At 58.3% G+C, this 19,178-nt stretch overlaps 1 protein-coding gene across 5 annotated transcripts; it reads right to left on the bottom strand.

The window, feature by feature from the left end:
* Positions 1 to 902: 902 nt before the first annotated feature.
* AMPD2 (adenosine monophosphate deaminase 2) lies at positions 903 to 12,802 on the bottom strand. Of its 5 annotated transcripts, none has more exons than XM_072834884.1 (18): positions 12,386 to 12,802; positions 7,272 to 7,402; positions 6,908 to 7,038; positions 6,264 to 6,332; positions 6,055 to 6,166; positions 5,631 to 5,817; positions 5,253 to 5,394; positions 5,034 to 5,123; positions 4,679 to 4,808; positions 4,343 to 4,537; positions 4,119 to 4,250; positions 3,825 to 3,988; positions 3,445 to 3,571; positions 3,181 to 3,344; positions 2,817 to 2,937; positions 2,374 to 2,547; positions 2,039 to 2,149; positions 903 to 1,910 (listed from the first exon to the last, which is right to left on the bottom strand). In XM_072834884.1, the coding sequence occupies exons 1-18, from the start codon at positions 12,393 to 12,395 to the stop codon at positions 1,701 to 1,703; spliced, it is 2,400 nt and encodes a 799-aa protein (XP_072690985.1). In that variant the 5' UTR covers positions 12,396 to 12,802; the 3' UTR covers positions 903 to 1,700. The 5 variants fall into 5 exon arrangements, 4 of the variants coding, with proteins under 4 accessions (XP_072690985.1, XP_072690987.1, XP_072690986.1 ...); XM_072834886.1 differs by lacking the exon at positions 12,386 to 12,802 and adding an exon at positions 11,432 to 11,618; XM_072834885.1 differs by lacking the exon at positions 12,386 to 12,802 and adding an exon at positions 8,663 to 8,912.
* Positions 12,803 to 19,178: the final 6,376 nt, after the last annotated feature.

The raw sequence follows: 19,178 nt of genomic DNA, 5'->3' as shown, positions 1-19,178 counted from the left end.
TGAGCCTGGTGGCCAGCGGCCCTCGGGAGAACTGCCCAGAGGTGCCTGGTGAGACGCAGAGGCGCTGTGCCCGGGAGAGGCCCGGGAGAGGCCAGTGCACAGGAGGGGACGAAGCCTGCCTCCTGCTGCCTCACCAGGCCAATTCCTCACGCTCCTGCTGTTCCAGGGCTAACAGCTGGTGAAGCGCCAGCCCACCTACCTCCCCACTCAGCAGCTGCAGCAGCATCCACAGGCTTCTGTCACCAACCCCAGACCGCAGACAGCACAGGGCACATTCCACTCTTCTTCTTTACTCGGGCAACACACCCCAGCAACTTCTAGGCCCAAGGAGGTAGTCGGAGACCGTGCATCAAACACGAAGCGAAGCTAAGCTGCTTAAGCCTGGATTCCAAAGGCACAGGGTTGCTCCAACCCTCGTAAGAGAGCGTGCAGGTGGAACTTGCGGGTGTCCACACCACACCTTCTGCCTCCGTCAGAACCTCTGAGAGGAGGACCCGGAAATGGCATCTTAAGCAAGTTCCCCGGAAAAGCCTGATGTCCCAAGTTTGAGAACCACTGGCCTCAGGTCTGCTTGTGAGGGCAGACTCCCACGGTTACCCGAGGCTGGCAGTGAGGAAGCAGGAGGCGGAAGGAGATGCTAGCCGACACGTGGGTCTGACGGCCGTGTGCCCCAGACCGGGGGCCAAGTGTCCACTTCAGAGGGCCTGGGGAGCAGACGCATCCCCCGCGGGCTTCTCCGCCCTCCCAGCTTCCTGAGTGAGTCTCCTGCGTGCACACTCCTCAGCCAAGCCCCGTCACCCCCAGAGCGGCTCTGCCTCTGTCCACATCGCTCCTGGATCCACCCTCAGCCACCCCCACTGCCAATGGCTCCCTCTCTCCCGACAGAGATCCCACCTGCCTCATTACTTAAATAATCTTTATTTCTCATGCACTAGAAAGATGGGATCGTATGAAACACTGCATTTCACAGCAAAGGCCTCTGACCAGAACACAACACAGGGGACCAGGTGGACTCAGGTCTGGTCAAAACTCGGGACCAGAGTGGGGATACCGCCCTCAGGGCTGCTGGCAGCTTCAGATGCCCCAGCTGCAGCGGCCCCGGACACAACACAGGGCAGCCGCCCCTCCCACAGAGGCACAGGGAGCTGACACCAGAGGAGCATGTGGACCAAAGAAGGGACAGGGGGGGCTGCTAGGCAGTGACTTGGTCAAGGCGGGGGTCTGGCACCTCCACGGCCCGAGTCGAGGGAGCCAGGGCTCTGCGCCCAGCTGTGCTCACCGCAGAGCCGCCGAAGGAGCTGTAGAGACCCCCCCGGCCCGTCTGCTCCTCAGCCACATACACAAGACAACATCTGCCCAGGCGGGACCCCAAAGGCTAGAGGGGCCAGCCCCCCTCAACCATCCCTAGCCCCTGCAGACACACTGACGCCCACAGGACAGCCAGACTTCGGAGGTTCCTGGGACAGGGCCACCGGTGTGGCAGCCAGCAGACCGGAGGCCATCGAGTAGCCGAACCAAGACCAGGGCAGGGCAGATTCGGGGCACCATTTTCACTGAGGTGGCATGGGAACAGAAACAGGTCGGAGACGTGCAGGACAGAACAGAGTAGAAAGGACACATGCAGACACAACAGGGTGGGAGGGGCCGGAGGCTAAAACGTGGTCAAGGTGCCGAGAGGCAGGGGACACGGTGGGCCGGCCTCACTGAGGCCCCGGGCTGGTGGTGACCCCGGCCTCCTCTGGGATGGTCTCCAGCATCTCACTCTGGACAGCCTGTGTGATGAGCGCCAGCTCCTGGCACAGAGTCTCGTAGCGGTAGCCCACACGGATGTCCGGCACGTTGGTACGGCGGATGTCATTGCCCTCGGGGCCCTCCTTGGTATAGTTGGGTCCCAGCCAGTGGCTCTTCACCTGCAGTGAGCACGGGTATCAGGCAGGGCTGCCGCTAGCTTTGAGGGGCCAGGGCCAGCATCCCTGGGACCCCCCCCGGATGCAGAGGGGAAGGCGGGCACCAGGCTGCAGGCAGGTGGGTGCAGTACCTTGTGGGAGAAGCCGCTCATGAGCACACTGTTGCGTGCCAGCTCACACATGTCGCAGGAGCTGAGCTTCCACACCTGGGTGGCAATGCTATACTCCTCCATCAGTGGTTCCTGCACAGGCCAGGTTCCCTCAGACAGTGCACGCGGACCTGCCACCCAGTCCCCACCTCGCATCCTGGTACCCATGCCTCCCCGCCGCCCCCTCCACCATGGGATTTGCCACAAGACTGCTGCCCTCCACCAGCAGGGGGCAGCACCAGCCCTGTGACCCAGGTGCCAGTGTGGCCTTAGAGTCCCAGAACCATCACGGACCTGGCCACCCTCTGAATTCTGACCTTGGTGAAGTGGAACTGCAGGGGATCATCCGTGGACAGCGAGACCATGAGACCACGGGACAGGTACTCAGGTAGTGGGTTCCGGTGGTAGCTGAGGAAAAGGCTGTTGTTGCTGAGCGGAGACATGGCGATGCCAATCTGGGCCAGGTAATACAGGTACTGCAGGACCGGGGCCTGTGTGGACGACAGTAGGGGAGGGCCTGTCAGGCAGCCTCAAGGCTGGGGAGGACACCTGGTTCTGGAGGGCACAGGATGCCGGGGGTGGGCAGGGAGTCTGGGCTCATGTACAGCCAAAATCAAGCTGAGGCCTCAGGGTGGAGGCTGGCGTGTGGCGGGACCCAAACTGGAGGTTTGGGGAGGAGAAGATAAGTTGCTGAAGAGGCTCAAAGGGTTGAGAGGAAGGTGAGCGATCGGGAGGGGAAGCTGTGGGTGCAGACCCTGACCTTGCGCAGAAGTAGCCCATGAGAAATGTTCTCCGCCAGCATGAAGGCTGACACCAGGTGGTGGATGGGCCCGGCTTCCCCACAGTGCGGCCTCAGTACAAACGTGTGGAAGCCCCTCTGCCTGGGGGCATAAAGACGGCCTTAGCTCCCGTGCCCGGGCTTCTCAGCCCCCCGCCCCCAGTGATTGTGCAGACCTGGGACAAAGGGCCAGGAGTGGACTCTTGGCTGTGAGGGGGTGAGCCGTGGAGCCCTGAGGGCACAGAAAGAACTTGCTGGGTCAGGGAGTGGGGGACAAGAGGTGGGTCAGGGCTCTGGGGCCCCCAGGGCAAGGTGGGTAGAGACATCACACTGATGGAACAGGCACCTGCGCAGGTGGTTCAGCATGGCCATGTTGGCAAAGGTGTAGTATAGGTAGTAGGCGTAGGGTGGGTTGTCCTCCTCCACCCAAGCCTCGGGGAGAGGGCTCTCCAGGTTGAAGACGTGATTCTCGGGCTTAGACTCATCATCCACGCTGTCAAAGCCATCCACCTGGCACAGGTCCCTGGGGTCAGGCCCAGAGCTGTGGCTGCGCCTGAGGCAGGCCACCCCTTCCCCCTGCCCCCCCTGGCCTGGTGCTAGCCCCCCTCACGTGTTCCAAGAAGAGGTGCAGCTCTGGGTGGCTGGCAGGGTGCACGGTGGCCTCAAACAGTGGCAGGAAGATGTTCTCCAGCATCTCCTGGAAGTTGGCCAGCTGGCCCTTGGTGCGGTACACGTCGCTGCAGCAAGATGTGTGCACATAGTATGTACAGGTCAGTTGGCGTGGGAGCTTGGCCCGAAATCACGGAGGGCACTGGACACTGGGTGGGCCAGGCTGGGCAGGTTCCACACGTGGAACCAGGGGGTTCTCGTCTACTCGGAGGGCTCGGCTGGGACCGGGGAGGATCCGCCACCCCAGGTGGGCAGAAGGTGGGGCTCTCCCCTCGAATTCCCCCCCGCCCCACGGGCACCCCTGCTCCAAGGGACACTCACAAGAGGCGGGGCACTTGCACGAGCCAGCGCACATTGGGAGAGTGTACTCGGTGCTTCACGGCCCAGCAGGCCAGCTTGTCCCACTCATCCCTAGAGCGCCCGTAGATGGAGAGCCGCAGCTCCGCATTCTGGTATTTGCTCTCCTCCAAATCTGACATCACCTCCTGAAAGACACACAGGGGGTGATGTCACACCCACCCAGCCACAGCACCAGACTCCCGTGCGGCCAGGGGGAGGGCTGCTCACGGCTCACGCTTCCCCTGCACGCGGGCCTGGGCAGTGACTCCTCCTCACCTTGATAATGTGGGCAAAGTACTTTCCAGAAACCCTGTTGTCAGTCTTGATGAAGATCTCTCGGAGGACAGACTCCCCAATGGGGTTGTATTTGGCATTGAACTTGTCAAAACGATGGAAGGTGTTCCTGTCCTGGGGAAGACGGACAAGCCCAGGTCACCCCTGCCCCCGGTGTACCCAATGACCCAGTCCCTCGGCCCCTCCCCTGTGCCACCAGGACAGACCGCGTGCATGTCCAGCGTGTCCACACTCAGGTCATAAGCAGTGAGATTCATGCTCTCGAACACCTCCCGCAACGTCTGCTCGCGGCCCTGCTCCACATGCACGATCTCCTCCAGGTGTCGCTTCATTGCCCGTTTGATGAAGCGCAGCAGGTGCTTCTGGTTCATGCAGGACGAGGCATGGATGTGTGTGTCCACCTGGGGCAGGACAGGGTGGGCGGTTGCTGGGTTCCCTGGAGACTGGGAGGGCCCAGGGCTCGGGCAGTGGGACGAGAGAGGAACCTTCCACAAGGGAGGCCAGGCAGGGGCGCAGGGCCGGATGCAAGAGAGAGGACCCACCTTCCGGATGTTGTAGAAATCTCGGTGTGGCACCTTCTTCTGGGCGGCCAGCTCCTTCATCTCGTTGAGCAGCACGTGCATCTGGAATTTGGAGCTCAGGTACTGTAGCCGGCGGTAGCAGAAGGACTTTCTGGGCAGGGAGAGAACAAAGGGGGGGGGGGCTCTGGGCCACACAGACACGCCTTGGGAGGGCCTGGGTAGCAAAGCAGAGGGGGGCAGGAGAGGGGTACACTGAGGCAACAGATGGAGGGAAAGTCTAGGACTTGGTGACCATGAAGGTGGTAGGAGGTGTCTGTGGCAGGGCTGGGGCTGGATGGGCCAGGAAGCCAAGTGTCTGGGACAGGCGGGGACTCACATAGGGCCATTGATTATCAGGGCCATCAACACATTGACATCTGCCACGAATTCCTGCAGGTCAGGGTACGGCAGCTCCACCTCTGAGCAACTGGCAGGTAAGCAGAGCTCGGTGAGGAGAGCAAGTCACGTCCCACAGACCCTGCTCAGCCAGTGCAGTCCCCACACAGCTCCCCTCTACACACCCTCCCAAGCCAGGGTACTCCCCACACCCGCTTACTGCTCATCGGCTTCCCTGCGGGTGTAGACATGCACCACGCCCTGCACCATGCGCAGACCCAAGCCCAGGTCCCCAGGCATGGTGCTTGGCTCACAGTACTCGTATGGGTGCTGCTCCAGCGCAGGGGGGTGCACCGGGGCATCTGCAGGATGGGGAGGGTGGAGTCAGGGCCAGGGATCTTCCAGGCCACCTGTTGCCTGGCCCAGAGGCCCCACGGAGGGTGGGAGTTCCTGCCCGTTTCCACCCACCATGTGCCGAGAGAGGTGGGAATAAGCCTGGGTGGGAAGCCGCAGGCACGGTGGAGGCTCCTGGGCACCAAAGCTCGGGGAGTCTGGGACAGCAGGGTACTTGGAGTAGGGCAAGGATGGGGGGTCCCACCAGCGGACACAGGGGTGTCAGGGCCCTGCTCGTAGGTCCGCGTCTCCAGGGGCTTCTCAGCCAGCTGCTGCAGGTACCGGCGGGTCGTGGGGCAGAAGCTCTGCAGCGACAGGGCCATGTACTTCTCCCGGATGAAGAGCGCCCGCACCACACTCTTGGCTGCGTCCAGCAGGTCAGTGAACGGCACCTGGAGACAAGGACACGGGGCTGCTTTCCTTGGTCTCAGCCCCAGACTAGGCTCACTTCTTCCCCCAAAGCCTGACCCTAGAAACCGTGTATCAACCAGTTCCCAGCCAGACCCTGTGCCCCTCCAGTTTTTGGAAAGAGAAATGCCTCCTCATTTAGCTGCACCCCATTCCCAGGCTAGGGGAGCCCACTGGTACACCGAGTCAAGGGGTGGTGGAGACCCAAGGCCCACACTGACCCCACACTTCTCCTCGCCAGAGATGGTGACCCGCTGAAATTCTCGCTCTAGCACCACGTCTCTTTCCCGTAGGCCCCGGTCGCCTTGCCCCTCACCCTTCTCCTTGTAGAGCCTATAGGAGGACAGTCCAAGGGAGGGGGCTGGAGCCAGCAGCAGGACAGGCCCCAACCCATCCCCCACCCCCCTCCGTGCCCCTCCGCCCTCCTCACTGGAGGTCTGAGTCACTGTCTGTCTTCAGGAAATCTTGCTTGGCCCGAAGCAGGATGTCTGGCTCCAGCCTAGAATTGAGAGGGGCAAGACGTCAGTCAGGTGACAAGGGATGGCCCCTATTCTCGGGGTCCTGCACCGTGCTGGCTGCTGAGCACATGTTGGTCCTCGTGGCTGCATGGGGTCACAGAACCCTGCACCCACCCTGCACTGTGGGTGCTCTCTTGCTCTACCTTAGAGATGAGAAAGCACATCCAGAAGGTGAGTGACATGTTTTAGGCCACACTGGTGGGTAGAAGACAGAACTGGAACTCAACAGCCTGACTCCAAAGCCTGCACTTCACACGACTGTTCTATGCTACCCAAAAGAGGGGGCAGGATGGGACAGGGACAGAGACACGGCTCTCAAAGTGCCCAGACAGAGACAGGCACTGGGCACTGTTCTGTGCCTCCTACCTGCCCCGCAGCCATCTGGCTGTGCCCCCTCCGTCCCACAGCTGCCCGGCCGTGCCCCCCCACCCCGCAGCCCTCTGGGTGCGCCCCCTCCGTCCCACGGCTGCCCGGCCGTGCCCCCCCACCCCGCAGCCGTCTGGCTGTGCCCCCTCCGTCCCACGGCTGCCTGTGGACTCGGGGGCTGGGGCCTTACTTGACATCCTGGCTGATCTGCCTCTCCAGGCGCTGCCTCCGCTCCTCCAGCTGCTCAATGGGGCTCTCCTCAGGGAACTCGTACGGGGCGCTGCGGAGCTCGCTCTCAGCCAGGGAGCGGCTGAACAGCTCCTGGGGGGGAGAAGGAAGGGTCAGTGTGCCAGGCACTCGGCCGCCAGGCCCTCCCTCGCAGAGTCTAGGGATGGGGTGAGGGCAGCAGGAGCCAGAGGTACCTGGGAGAGGCTAGGGATGAGGGCACAGCCAAGCGTGAAGTAAGGGGACGGCTGAGATGGAGGGGTGTGGGGAGCAGAGACAGGGCATGGGGACAGCAGTGGAGGGACACAGGGTGAGGTGTCAGGCGATACCTCAGCGATCTCCTTGCATTTGCCATCCATTGACGTGCGTAGGTCGAGTGGGAAGTGCTTGAGGCAGGGGGCAGGGCCTGGCAGGGACCGGGCAGACTGCAGCGGAGGGGCCCCCAGCCCACCCCGAGCCTCTGTGGAGACAGCGATGCCAGGGTCAAAGGGTGGAGGGCAGGGCCTGTGTGCACTGGGAGCCCTGGGCCCCTGCGTGCCCCAGGCCTGTCCCAGACAGAGGCTAGGGCCTAGAGAGTGGGCAGTCCCTCCTCGGAGGCTGAGGAGTGGGCCTGCACGTGGCTCCCAAAGGACCTCACCCTCACTGTCTGGCAAGGGGCCCCTCACCCCCTGCAGGCTCAGGAGTGGGGGTCCTGAGTCAGCCTCGAGGGCCAGTGGATTTGCTCACTCCAGAAGTAAGAATCTGAATCCTGGACTAGGGGCGCTGCCTCAGTGAGCAGGAGACCTCCTACAGGCAGACCCACGTGTACATGTTCGGGTGTGCGCACACACCGCACACACACCTTAGTGCTCACTAAGGACCTGGTGGCTGTGCCAGCAATGCCTAGGCCGCAGCTTCCAGGGCAGGCAGGCTGGCCGGCCAGGATTAGACCTGCTTCTGGCCCCAGCAAGCCTCCTCTCAGAAACCCAAGGCCTGTGCCCGACATCCCAGACCTGCAGAGACCTACACTGGCTGCCACTCGGCTCTGAGCTGAGTGCCAGCCCCCTGGGGCAGAGGAGGAGAGGAAGTGCAGGACCTGCCTGGCAGCAGGACGGCGACCTCCTCCCCAGGGGCGTGCCTCTCCCCCAGGACCCCAGGGCTGCCAACACCGGCCTGGCCCCAGCCTGCCCCTCCCACTGCTGGCTGCCCCTCCGAAGGGAGCTGCCACAAACAGTCTGCGCCACTCAGAGGCCCCAGGATCTGGGCCGGAGGCCCCAGGGAGGGCCTGGGGAAGGCAGGCAGTTTCGAAGCCAGGGTGTCCCCACAAGGAGGGCGGCACTCCTCAGCGGCACGACCAGGAGGCTGGCAGTAAAGGCCGTGCGGGTGAGGGTGCTAGTCTCGGCCGGTCCTGAGCTCCCAGCCACCGCAGACCCTCCCTGGGCTCCAGCCCCACCCTCCGGGCTAGGAAGCTCTCCACACCCAACTGGGCTCTCCCAGACTGCTCTGAAGGTACTCCCTTCCAGCACCCTCCTTTCCCCTCTCCGCCGGGTCTCGGGGCCAGGACTGGAGGCTCTGCCCAGGTGGCGTGCACCTTAAAGTCTGTGGGCTCACTTCACGACCCCCCCACCCCCGAGTTGGGTTACAAAGCTGGACAAAGGGAGGAGGAGGGGCCTGCCCTGGATCTAGGATCCAGGACCCAGCTCCCCCCACCCACTCTCCCTAGTGCCTGTCTGGATCCTACCTGCAGAGTTCGGGCGGCCCCAGCCAGCAGCCCAGGGCCCCCTGCCCTCCGGTTTGCTGAGTGAAGCTGTAGCCAGTCCCCCAGGACAGCTCAGGGGCCGGCACGGGCTGTACCAAGTGCAGCTGCATGCAGGGGAGACCCTAGGATGGCAGTGAGCAGGGGGCTAGGGAAGCCCAGGGGAGCCAGAAATCAAGGCAAGGAGTATCAGAGTTGGGAAATGAAAGGAATCTCAGAAGGGAACAGGGCCTTAACCTCTCCAGTACCAGAGTGGAGCCCCCAAGGGGGTGGAGCAGGGTAGGCCAATAAGGCCAGGGCAGTCTGGGGGGGGGTCAGGCCTCCTCCAAAAGCACTACCCTGGGGACTGGTGAGCGGGTAGGGCCAGGGTGGCCAAAGGATGGCGGGGAAGGAGGGGGGTGAGCAGCCCTCCTGTGTGTGCACAACACTCCCAGGCCAGCTTCCCCTGCCCGGGGGCCTTGTTTTGCTCACCACTGTCCCCTGGGGCTCGGACTACGGGGTCCCCTGGGACAAAGCATCTTCCAGGGTGAGAAGTTGGCTGGCAGTGAGGAAAGTGAGTCGGTCCAGATAGAGACCAGTTGCTGAGCTCCTCTGCTGCCCATGGGGGCTGACTCACGGCTCCCCAGGCCTCCAACCTCCTTTCTAAGCCTATCGCCAGGAACAAACTGTCCAGGAGGAGAAGTGTGGGAGATAAGGGACTAGAATTTGGAGGACTTGAGTCTGAGTCGGACTCTATACCCACCTACTAACGGGTCCCTGCCTCCCGGAGGCTTCAAGTCCTGTCTAGAGTAGGGTGATAAGCAGGTCCTGCCCTGCCTAGCCACAAACTGCCGTAAGGCTAATGGAGATACGGTCTCCAAGTGGTCCGTGAAACACCATATTCTGGGATTGTGAACTCCTGAGACCCTCCAAACACCACCTATAGTGCCACCTACCAGGGAGGATGGGAGGTTCTGCACCCCGTGCCGGCCAGCACAAGCCAGCAGTGAAGGGCAGGAAAGAGAACTTGACACAGGCAGAGATGGGGGGAGGAAGGTGACACTATCTCATACTCAGAAGAGGGCAGAGCAGGAAGAGAAAAGAAAGATGGGCACCTACTCCACACCCAGGGTATAAGCCAGAGCCCAAGGTCCTCACCTGCCCAAGAACCTTGACCCTACACAACTCCTGGCTGCTTCTAGACCCCGGCGGGGCGGGGGGGGGGGGGGGGGGGCATGGCCCACAGACTTCCATGGCTGGTCTCAGTCAGGTCAGCAGGAGTTGAATTGAGGGTCCTATTTTCAACCTCCTCTCTTAGCAGAGTGACCCAAGATCACAGAAACGCTGGGGTGACCTGGACAGGTTCCAGCAGCTGGAGCCATTCCTCCAGGCCCCTGCAAAGGGCTGCCGGGTTTCACTAGAGGTGATAGTAGTAGTAGTAGATAGGCAGTAGTCTCCACACTCCCTGAGGCCAGGCCTAGAACACCCAGCTTCCTGCCTGCTGCTCCCTTCCCCAGAATCTATGCCACTGCAACACACGCACGCACACACACGCACACACACACACACACAGGAGCCAGGGGAGACTGCTCCCTCCAACCAAGGTCTTGCCACCCCATCTACCCTCTCCCCAGGAGCCCCCCTCACCCACTGCCAGGACCACCTCAGGAGAGAGGCAGGGACGTGCCCAAGGCTTTGACCCATAAGTCTCAGATGCTCTCACTGGGTGACCACCCAAAGATGTACAGACCTAGCCCCAGGGGACACACTCTGGAGGGCTCAGACCTGGCACAGAAAACAGACCCTCAGGACAGTACTGACCTCTGGTCAGTATTTTCAACAGCAGAAGAAAATACAGGAGGAGGAGGATCTGGCTATAGGTATAGACAGCTGCTGAGGAGAGGGGGAGAAGACACTGGCTTGACCTGGTCACCAGAATGGAGGCGGTCCTTCCTTAGCCACGAGGCCTGGGGACAGCAGACAGCAGGTAGCTGGCCCTCAGCAAGCACACACTCCAGCACCCACCAGGCCCTCAGGCGGATGGACACAGCCCCACCATGCTGCCTGCTCCAAATGATGCAGACATGCCTCCCAGAGTGGGAGCCAAACCGAAGGGTGCAGGAGCACACACAGGCAGGCAGCCCACGGCCCGGCCTGAGCCCCTAAAGCAGGCCTGGCCCAAGGACACCCCGTACTGAGGAAGCCCACAAGCAAAACCATGAATAGCCAAACAGCAGATGATGGATACAGTTGAGCCCCCAGCCCCTGGATGCCTGGCAGCGGTGAGTGTGCCCTAACAGCAGACGCCCACCCCACCCCAGGAAGGGTTTTGGAGATCTGGGGTCTTAGGAAGAACGAAGCACAGGAGGACGCCTGAGCCTGCTGGGCAAAGACACAGCCGCCAGCAGTGTGACCAGCCCACGAGCCAGTCAGTCCCACACATCTCCCTCTCCATTCACACACGCTCCACATGCAAACAGTCTTAGCACATCCACACGCTGACACGTGTGCAAACACACCTCTTGCGGCACCCACACCTGCGCTCATTCCTCTCAGAGGCCAGCAGCCGCGTCGCTGAACCTGTCACCTCCCACTGTACCTCCGTGTCCAGAGCACCTCCCTAGCCAGCTGTCCCGGGCAGAGGACTAGGAGGGGCGCCGCCCCAGGCAGGGTGCCCCAGGCAGGGTGCAGGACAGGGGCGGCCCCTCCGTCAGGACCAGCGGCCCGGGGCCAGCCGCGGGGGGAGACCGGTGCCTGGGGCTGGGCAGCACTCACCTGGCACTGCAGAGGCGGCCTGCACGCTGGCCAGCTTCTTAAAGGGATATTTGGCCTTGGGGCTGCCGGGGCCGGGTGGGTTGGATGCCATGGCTCGCGCCGCGGGGACGGCGGGGGCACTCGGAGGCGCACGAGCGGGGCCCGGCCCTGCCACATCCAACCCCTTCCTCCGCCCCGCCCCCAGCGGGCCGACCGGTGCAGGAAGCAGAAGCCCCGCAGGCGGAAGAGGCCCTGGCCACGATTCCTGAGGTTGTCTAGGCAACCTCGGGAGGGGGCCTCCGTCGCCTCCCTGCGCCCTCCCTCGGCTCCGCAGAGCCCGGCGCGCCGCGACTGCCGGCAGGCGGGCGGGGGAGGCGGGGTGGAGAGGGGCAAACCGGGAGGGGCGGGCCGGCGCCCAGCACCGCCCCGAGCCCTCCGGGGCCCTTGCCCCTCGCCAGGCCCTGGCGCCCCGGGGTCCGAGTCCAGCTAGCTGGTCCGGCCGGCCTGGGAGAAGGAAGACCATAAACGGGAGGCCAGCGCGCGCCCCAAGCTCGGAGCGCACCGCTCGGAGCGGCGGGCCCGGGAAGCCAGGCCCTCGGGGGCGCCGGGCCCCTCGCTCCGCCAGCCTCCGGGCCCCAGGGCTGGTCCAGCTCCGCGGGAGGGGGAGAAGGGAGAGCCCCGGCCCCGTAGGGAGGAGCCTGTCTTGGGAAATTCCACTGGCCGGCAGAAGCTCGCCTCCAGGAGGGCAGGGAGGCCAGGGGCAGGGGCTCCTGGGGCGCTTGGAAACGGACCCCGGCGACGGCGACTCGCCCGTGTCTCGGCGCTCGGGCTCGGCTCTCCCAGGCCCGCCCGGGAGAGGGCGGCCGCCTTCCCCAGGCCCGCAGGCCGTGCGGAGACCCCCACCCCCGCGGCACCCAGGCCCGGCACTTCTCGGAGCCTGAGCCCCTCCCCCGACGCACGCGCGCGGACACTCACCTGAGGCCATGCTGCCCGGGGCCCGCGGGGTCGGGGGGCTGCCCCGGGGGGGCCGCGGTCGCCGGGGAGCGGGGCGGGCCCGGGACCCAGACCCCGGCCAGGTCGCTCCGAGGACCTCTGCCCTGGCGCCGAGATGGATGGACTAAGAGGGTCTCCCCAGATTGCCCGGAGGCGGGACGCAGACCCGGGCCCACCCGGCCTCGAAGACCCCCGACCCCCGCTCTGTTCTCAGAGGCGAGCAGCCCACGTGCTCCACAGAGAGCAGGACCCGGAACTCGTCTGGGCTTCGCCGCACGCTGCGGGTGTTCAGGGTCGGACGGCCGTCGCCGGGCCCTGGGGGAGGCACGCAACAGGTGCGACCCCACCGCGGGCTCTCGGCGCCCCGAGCCTCCCGCCGCCCCGGGCCTCGCCGCTCGGCAGCCCCGCCCCCACCGGGCAGGCCCCGCCCCGAAGGCCCCGCCCCCGCCGGGCAGGCCCCGCCCCCGCCGCGTTCCGCTTCCCCGCGCCACGTGGGCGTCCGCCCCTCCGCAGTTGGCCCCGCGGGTCTGGGCGAGTCCTGGGCGTCAGCTTCCTCCTCGGCGACCTGGGTGGGGCCATCGCGCTCCAGGGAGTCACTGTGAACGTGAAGTGTCAAGCACCTTTGCTCCGTGCCTGGCACAAAGTCGGTGGGCAATGAAAGAACTAGAATTGTCGCAAGATTCATTCACTTTTAGAAATCCTACCCTGGCATTCTCACTCTAGTTCCTGTTTTCTTCCGGCGGGAGCTGATAAGCAGGGTGTGCCCTGAACTCTGGCTCCCCTTCCCGCATTTACTTCTGTATTTATTGGTTAAAAGCTTAGACTCTATACCCAGAATGCCTGGGTTCAATTCCGTACTCCGCCTACTTTGTGATTGACTTGGGAAAGTTAACTGGACTCTGTGCTCTATCTCTTTTGGAAAATGACTGTAAGAGACCCTGCTTTGTATGGTGTTCGTTAAGACAAATGAGTTCATGTAAGTCTAGTGCTTACTGGGTATCTACCCCAAGGATACAAATATAGTGATCCGAAGGGGCACCTGCACCCCAATGTTTATAGCAGCAATGTTCTCAATAGCTAACTATGGAAAGAGCCCAGATCTCCATCAACAGATGAATGGATAAAGAACATGTGATACATATATATACACAATGGAATATTACTCAGCAAAAAAAAAAAGAAAAGAAAAGAAAAAAGAAATCTTGCCCATTCCCAATGAAGTGGCTGGAACTAGAGGATATCATGCTAAGCAAAATAAGTCAATCAGAGAAAGATAATTATCATATGATCGCACTCATGTGGAATTTAATAAATAAAGCAGGATCACGGGGAAGAGAGGAAAAAATAAAAGAAGATGAAATCAGAGAGGGAGACAAACGATAAGAGATAAGAGACTCTTAATCAACGGAAACAAACTGAGGGCTGCTGGAGGGGTGGGGGTGTGGGGTGATTGGGGTAACTGTGTGATGGGCTTTAAGGAGGCCTGACTATAATGAGCACTAGGTGTTATATAAGACTGATGATTATATACCTCTGAAACCAGTAACACATTATATGTTAATCAAATTTAAATAAAAATTTAAATGTAAGTGCTTAGAACAGTGCCCGGCCTGTAGTTACTACTCAGTTAATAATATCTGTGTCTTATTCTTGCTATGACCTTGGCCTTGGTTCCCTGCTGACAGCCTCCCGTGGTGATGATCCTCCTAGCACTTATAAAGAAGTGGAGCTGGGCTGTTTGGGGAGACTGTAGACACCCCACCCAGGCAGCACCCCCATTTCCAGGTGACAGTGAATCCTACCTAAAGGGAACTTGCAGGGGAGCCCTAAGACTTCCCTGAACATAATTAAGTGTATTAACAGCAATTAATCTTTTTTCTATTCCTCCACCTTGTGGGAGCCTTTTGTCCCCCACACCCAGTTGTACTAATGCTGTTTGTCCAGTTCCTCCCAGTTCTCACCACCCCCACAGCCAGATTCCTCCCCAAACTCTGCCTCCCCCACCTTTCCCCAAGCTGGATTCTGGACCCTGAACCCAATGATCCATGCGTATCTGGTGTCACCTCTATTGATCTCTGTTCCTCAGCTCTGGGCAAACTCAAAAAACCATGGCCTCCATACACATGGGGGTGGAGGAGTTCACCTCACAAAGAAGCAATAAAACCAGTCAGAGACCATGTTTACCCATCAAATTAGCAAAGATTAAAGGGAAAAAAATCCTAATGCAGGCAAGAGTGCGGTGAGATGGGACACATACACTACTGTTGGACACCAACAGCGACATAATCTTTCTGAAAGCCATTTGCTTCATAACTAATCAAGAGTCTTTAAAAAGTTCTTATTATTTGATCCTGTAATTCCACTTTCAGGAAACTGTTCTGCTAAAAAGAGCTGCCAGAAAAATATGCACAAATTTGTTCATTACTGCAATGTTTATCACATAGAAAGACTGGAAACATAAAGGTCCAACAATAGGAGGATGTTTAAATTTTGTCATATGCATGCAATGAAATACAACCATTAAAAATTGTTCTTGGAGAATTTCATGAGGTGGAAATGTTTACAATGTAAAGTTGGGTTTAAAAAAATGAATGTAAAAATCTGTACATACAGTATGGGCCTAAATATGTGACATATATGCATAGAAAACAAACACACCAAAAAGTTTACAAATGATTATCTGTGGGTGGTAGAATTGAGAATTATTATTATTTTATTTTTTAAAAAGATTTTATTTATTTATTTATTCATTCATGAGAGACACACAGAAAGAGAGACAGAGACATAGGCAGAGGGAGAAGCAGGCTCCATGCAGGAAGCCCGATGTGGGACTCGAACCTGGGTCTCCAGGATCACACCCTAGGCTGAAGGCAGAAGCTTAACCGCTGAGCCACCCAGGCGTCCCTTATTATTTTTTTTTAAAGATTTTAATTTATTTATTCATACAGACCGAGGGAGAGAGGCAGAGACACAGGCAGAGGGAGAAGCAGGCATCATATGGAAAGCCCCACGTGGGACTCGATCCAGAGCCTCCAGGATCACGCCCTGGGCTGCAGGCGGCGCTAAACCGCTGCGCCACGGGGGCTGCCTGAGAATTATTTTTTCTAAAGATTTTATTTATTTATTGGAGAGAGAGAGAGAGAGAGCACGCACACACACTCGAGAGACCACAAACAATGGAGAGGGAGAAGCAGGCTGCTCATTGTGCAGGAAGCCTGATGTGGGGCTCAATCCCAGGACCCTGGGATCATGACCTGAGTTGAAGGCAGTCACTTAACCCACTGAGCCACCCAGGTGGCCCAGAATTGGGAATTATATTTATTTCCTTCTTTATACTTATCTGCATTTTAAAAATTGCCTACAATCATATCCATTACTTTTATAATCAAGAGAATAGAAAAAAAAAAAAAACATCTGTAATAGGCTCCACCCCCCACCCCCAACAGACTCTCCTAGGTCTTAACCCCAAATTAAATGTCTTGGGATCTTTAGGAGTTTTGAAGCCATTGGGCTCTCAACAATGAATAACAGAAAATTAAAAATCAGGCAGTAGGTAACCATGTAGAATGTCATCTGCGTCCCGACAAAATGCAAATTTTGACATAGTTTTAAGGGGTGGTATTTAAGCACTGAGCCAAGTCTCATTAGGATTCCCCCATTCAGACCTACATACCTAACCAGCCCATAGGTGGCAATCCCTGCCCTCCACCTTACCCAGGCAAACCGGTTCACAAGTCCCTTCAAGCTCCTCCCTAGTCCCATCTGCAACACACCCTCCACCCAGTAACCCTCCCCTATTTCAGGCCACTTGGTACACCCTCCCTGCTAGGAAGTGTGTCCTGATTACAACAGCTACGCATCGATCTCCCCACCTACACAACACCAGCAAAAAAATCTCAGTGGGGTTCACTGTCGAGTAGAACAGTTTGGGAAATGAAAGAGTGAGTCATCCCCCTTGGCCTCCAGCGTCTTTCATGTTGGGTTCTAAATGTTTTCTTTGAGCCTCTGGGATCTTCCCTAGCTCTAAACTCAGCTTCCTCTCCTCCTACCATATTCACCAGATGGTTCCTTAAATGGCCCTCCCTGAACCCCAGGGCCCCAGTCAAGTGTGCTCCTTAATTCTCTGAAGAACGCTTGCTTCTATTAGCCTCTGGCCTGCAGCCCACGCTGAGGTCAGCCTCCCCCCCTGGGCCAGACTACTCTGCCCACACCGGACTGGGGAGGGAAGGCCGGCAGCCTCACCCAGATCCTCGGCCACAAGTTTCCCAAAGCATCCCCTATGCCTAGATCCTTCTGGAACCACACTGCCCAGCTCCCGTGCCTCAGCTCTTCCAAGCAGCCGCCCCGTCACCCCCGACCTATCTGCCAACTGTCTAGTCACACGCAGCTGTATCCACCTGTACTTATGTCTTCAAATGGTTTTAGCCACGCCGCCACCGAGGCCCTGGCTGGCTAGCCTCAATGCATTTGCTGTCCTCTCCCCGGGGCTCGGCTCGCATCCCGCATCCCGTTTCTCAGTCTTCCCTGAGCAGTTTGCGCCTCGGGCCTCCAAGCCTTCTCTCGGGCTTTCCTCTCCCCAAAATGCCTTACCCCCGTTTCTATTGTTGTTCTGCTTCTCTGTTGAAAGTCTGTTCATTTTAGTCGCTCCCTCCTTTCTTGTACAGAATTTTTCAGTCTGACAGTTAAATGTGTGTGTAATTGTCTTTTCTACCAGGGGTGGAGGTTAGGTTCTAAACAGCTCAGAATTCTCCAGCACAGTGTTCCTTTAATTAAACATTCTCTGTGAATTTGCCCCTCCTCTTCCTTTGCACTGGAAGGTCCTGAAGGCAGTTCCTCATTCATTTCACCCCCACTGCAGCCGGGATGAGGCATGAGGCGTTACCCACAGTCTCCAGCACTGAGGGGAGAACAGATCCTGAGATCTCCCCTCAGCTAGGCAGGCAGGACCAAATTTGTTGGGAAATGGTGAGTCTTCTGTCAAGCTGATTTGGCTATCAGGATTCCTGAGCTCTGGCTGATTCTGATACTAACCTGTTTCTTAGTGGGAGGATCATCTTTCTGAGCTGCTAAATGGGAACAGGACCTACATGTCTTCCCTATTCCACCAGGAACTCAAATGCAGTAACAAGGTACAACAGCTCAGGAAAAGCACAGGAGTTGAAGATGGAAGGCAAGAGGTCACTGGTGTCAAGATGGGTCAGCACACTTAGGGGCCAGGCGAGGGTCAGGAGCTCCCTTACTCAGCTTTAGTAGTGGGAGGGGGAGCCCAGCAAACTAGGAAACAAGTAGAAGCAGCCCTGAAGCTTGCAGAGGTGGTGGCTGAAAAAGGAACAGCTTGGGATCCCTGGGTGGCTTAGCGGTTTAGCGCCTGCCTTCGGCCCAGGGCATGATCCTGGAGTCCTGGGATCGAGTTCCGCATCGAGTCCCGCATCGGGCTCCCTGCATGGAGCCTGCTTCTCCCTCTGCCTGTGTCTCTGCCCCCCACCTCTCATTCTGTATCTCTCATGAATAAACAAATAAAATCTTAAAAAAAAAAAAAAAAAAAGGAACAGCTTGAACATTTTCCCCGTGTGTGGAACAAGTTAGTGGTTCCTTTAACAACGCAAGGGCTACTGTTAGCAAGGTCATGCATTTGACTTTTTTTGTCCAAGTATTCTTTACTGGCTGCTTATGTCCAGGTGAGAGAAAGAGCACCTGACTTGTCTGCTTATTATACTACATGACCTCGAACAAATTTCTGAACCCTCAAGTCTCAAGTTATCTGGTCTGTAAACTGGGGACAGAGTAGTTACCTTGAAGTTAGTGTGAGAATGAACTGAGAGGAGCCACATAACTTGTCTAGCAGTTCCTGGCAGTCCCCTGCTCTGAACAGAGGCAGCTTCGGCATAGCTCTGGCCTGCGTGTAGGCTACCAATATTGTGGGTAGGCTAGGGCAGGGCTGGGGAGGTATGATTACTCAAACTTTATAACGAAGATTCCAAGACAGTCACAATTTCAAAGACACTCTCCTGTTTTCTCTTAAGTCGAGAAGCACTTGCCAAGTTCTGATTGGGAAAAACATGATCACTATGGAAGGCACCTTGGTGGCTACCTATTTCTCCATCAGCCCTGAGAGGCTGGGCTCCAAGCCCAGAGGTTCTCAGCCAGATACTCAGATATGCAACTGAAAGGTGGTGGAAGGAAGAAGATGCTCAGCAGTGGCTCAGGCCACCTAGAAGGTAGGAGATCCAGGTGCTACTGCCCCCTTTCTCCATCCGAGTGTATATGGGCCACTGCAGCACATTTCTACTCGAAAAGGAAAGGAGCACATTAAACCCTTCGAACTCAAGTTAAATCCTCAAGTCTTTGGATACACATTAGAATCACCTGGGGAAATTTGGCTATCTTCATGTCCAGACTATATTCCAGACCAATTAGATCAGTAGGCTTTTTAAAGCTCCCTAGGTAAATTCCAAGTTACACCAAAAGTTGAGAACCACTATTCAAGATCTTTTCTTTTTTCAAACTTGCCACATGATGATAATCACCTATATTGGCTTAAAATAGCTTCTCAGTCTCTGAAATTAGCACCATTACCAGAACATAGTATTTCTAAAACACACCTCATTTTTTTTAAAGATTTTTATTTATTTATTCATGAGAGACAGAGAGAGAGAGAGAGAGAGAGAGGCAGAGGGAGAAGCAGGCTCCCTACAGGGAGCCCAACATGGGACTTGATCCTGGGTCTCCAGGATCACGCCCTGGGCTGCAGGCGGCACTAAACCGCTGAGCCACC

This window comes from Canis lupus, chromosome 8 (genome assembly GCF_048164855.1).
Source record: "Canis lupus baileyi chromosome 8, mCanLup2.hap1, whole genome shotgun sequence".
NCBI lineage: Eukaryota > Metazoa > Chordata > Mammalia > Carnivora > Canidae > Canis > Canis lupus.
The sequence above is the reverse complement of the archived record's forward strand: the minus strand, read 5'-3'. Positions and strand labels throughout refer to the sequence as shown.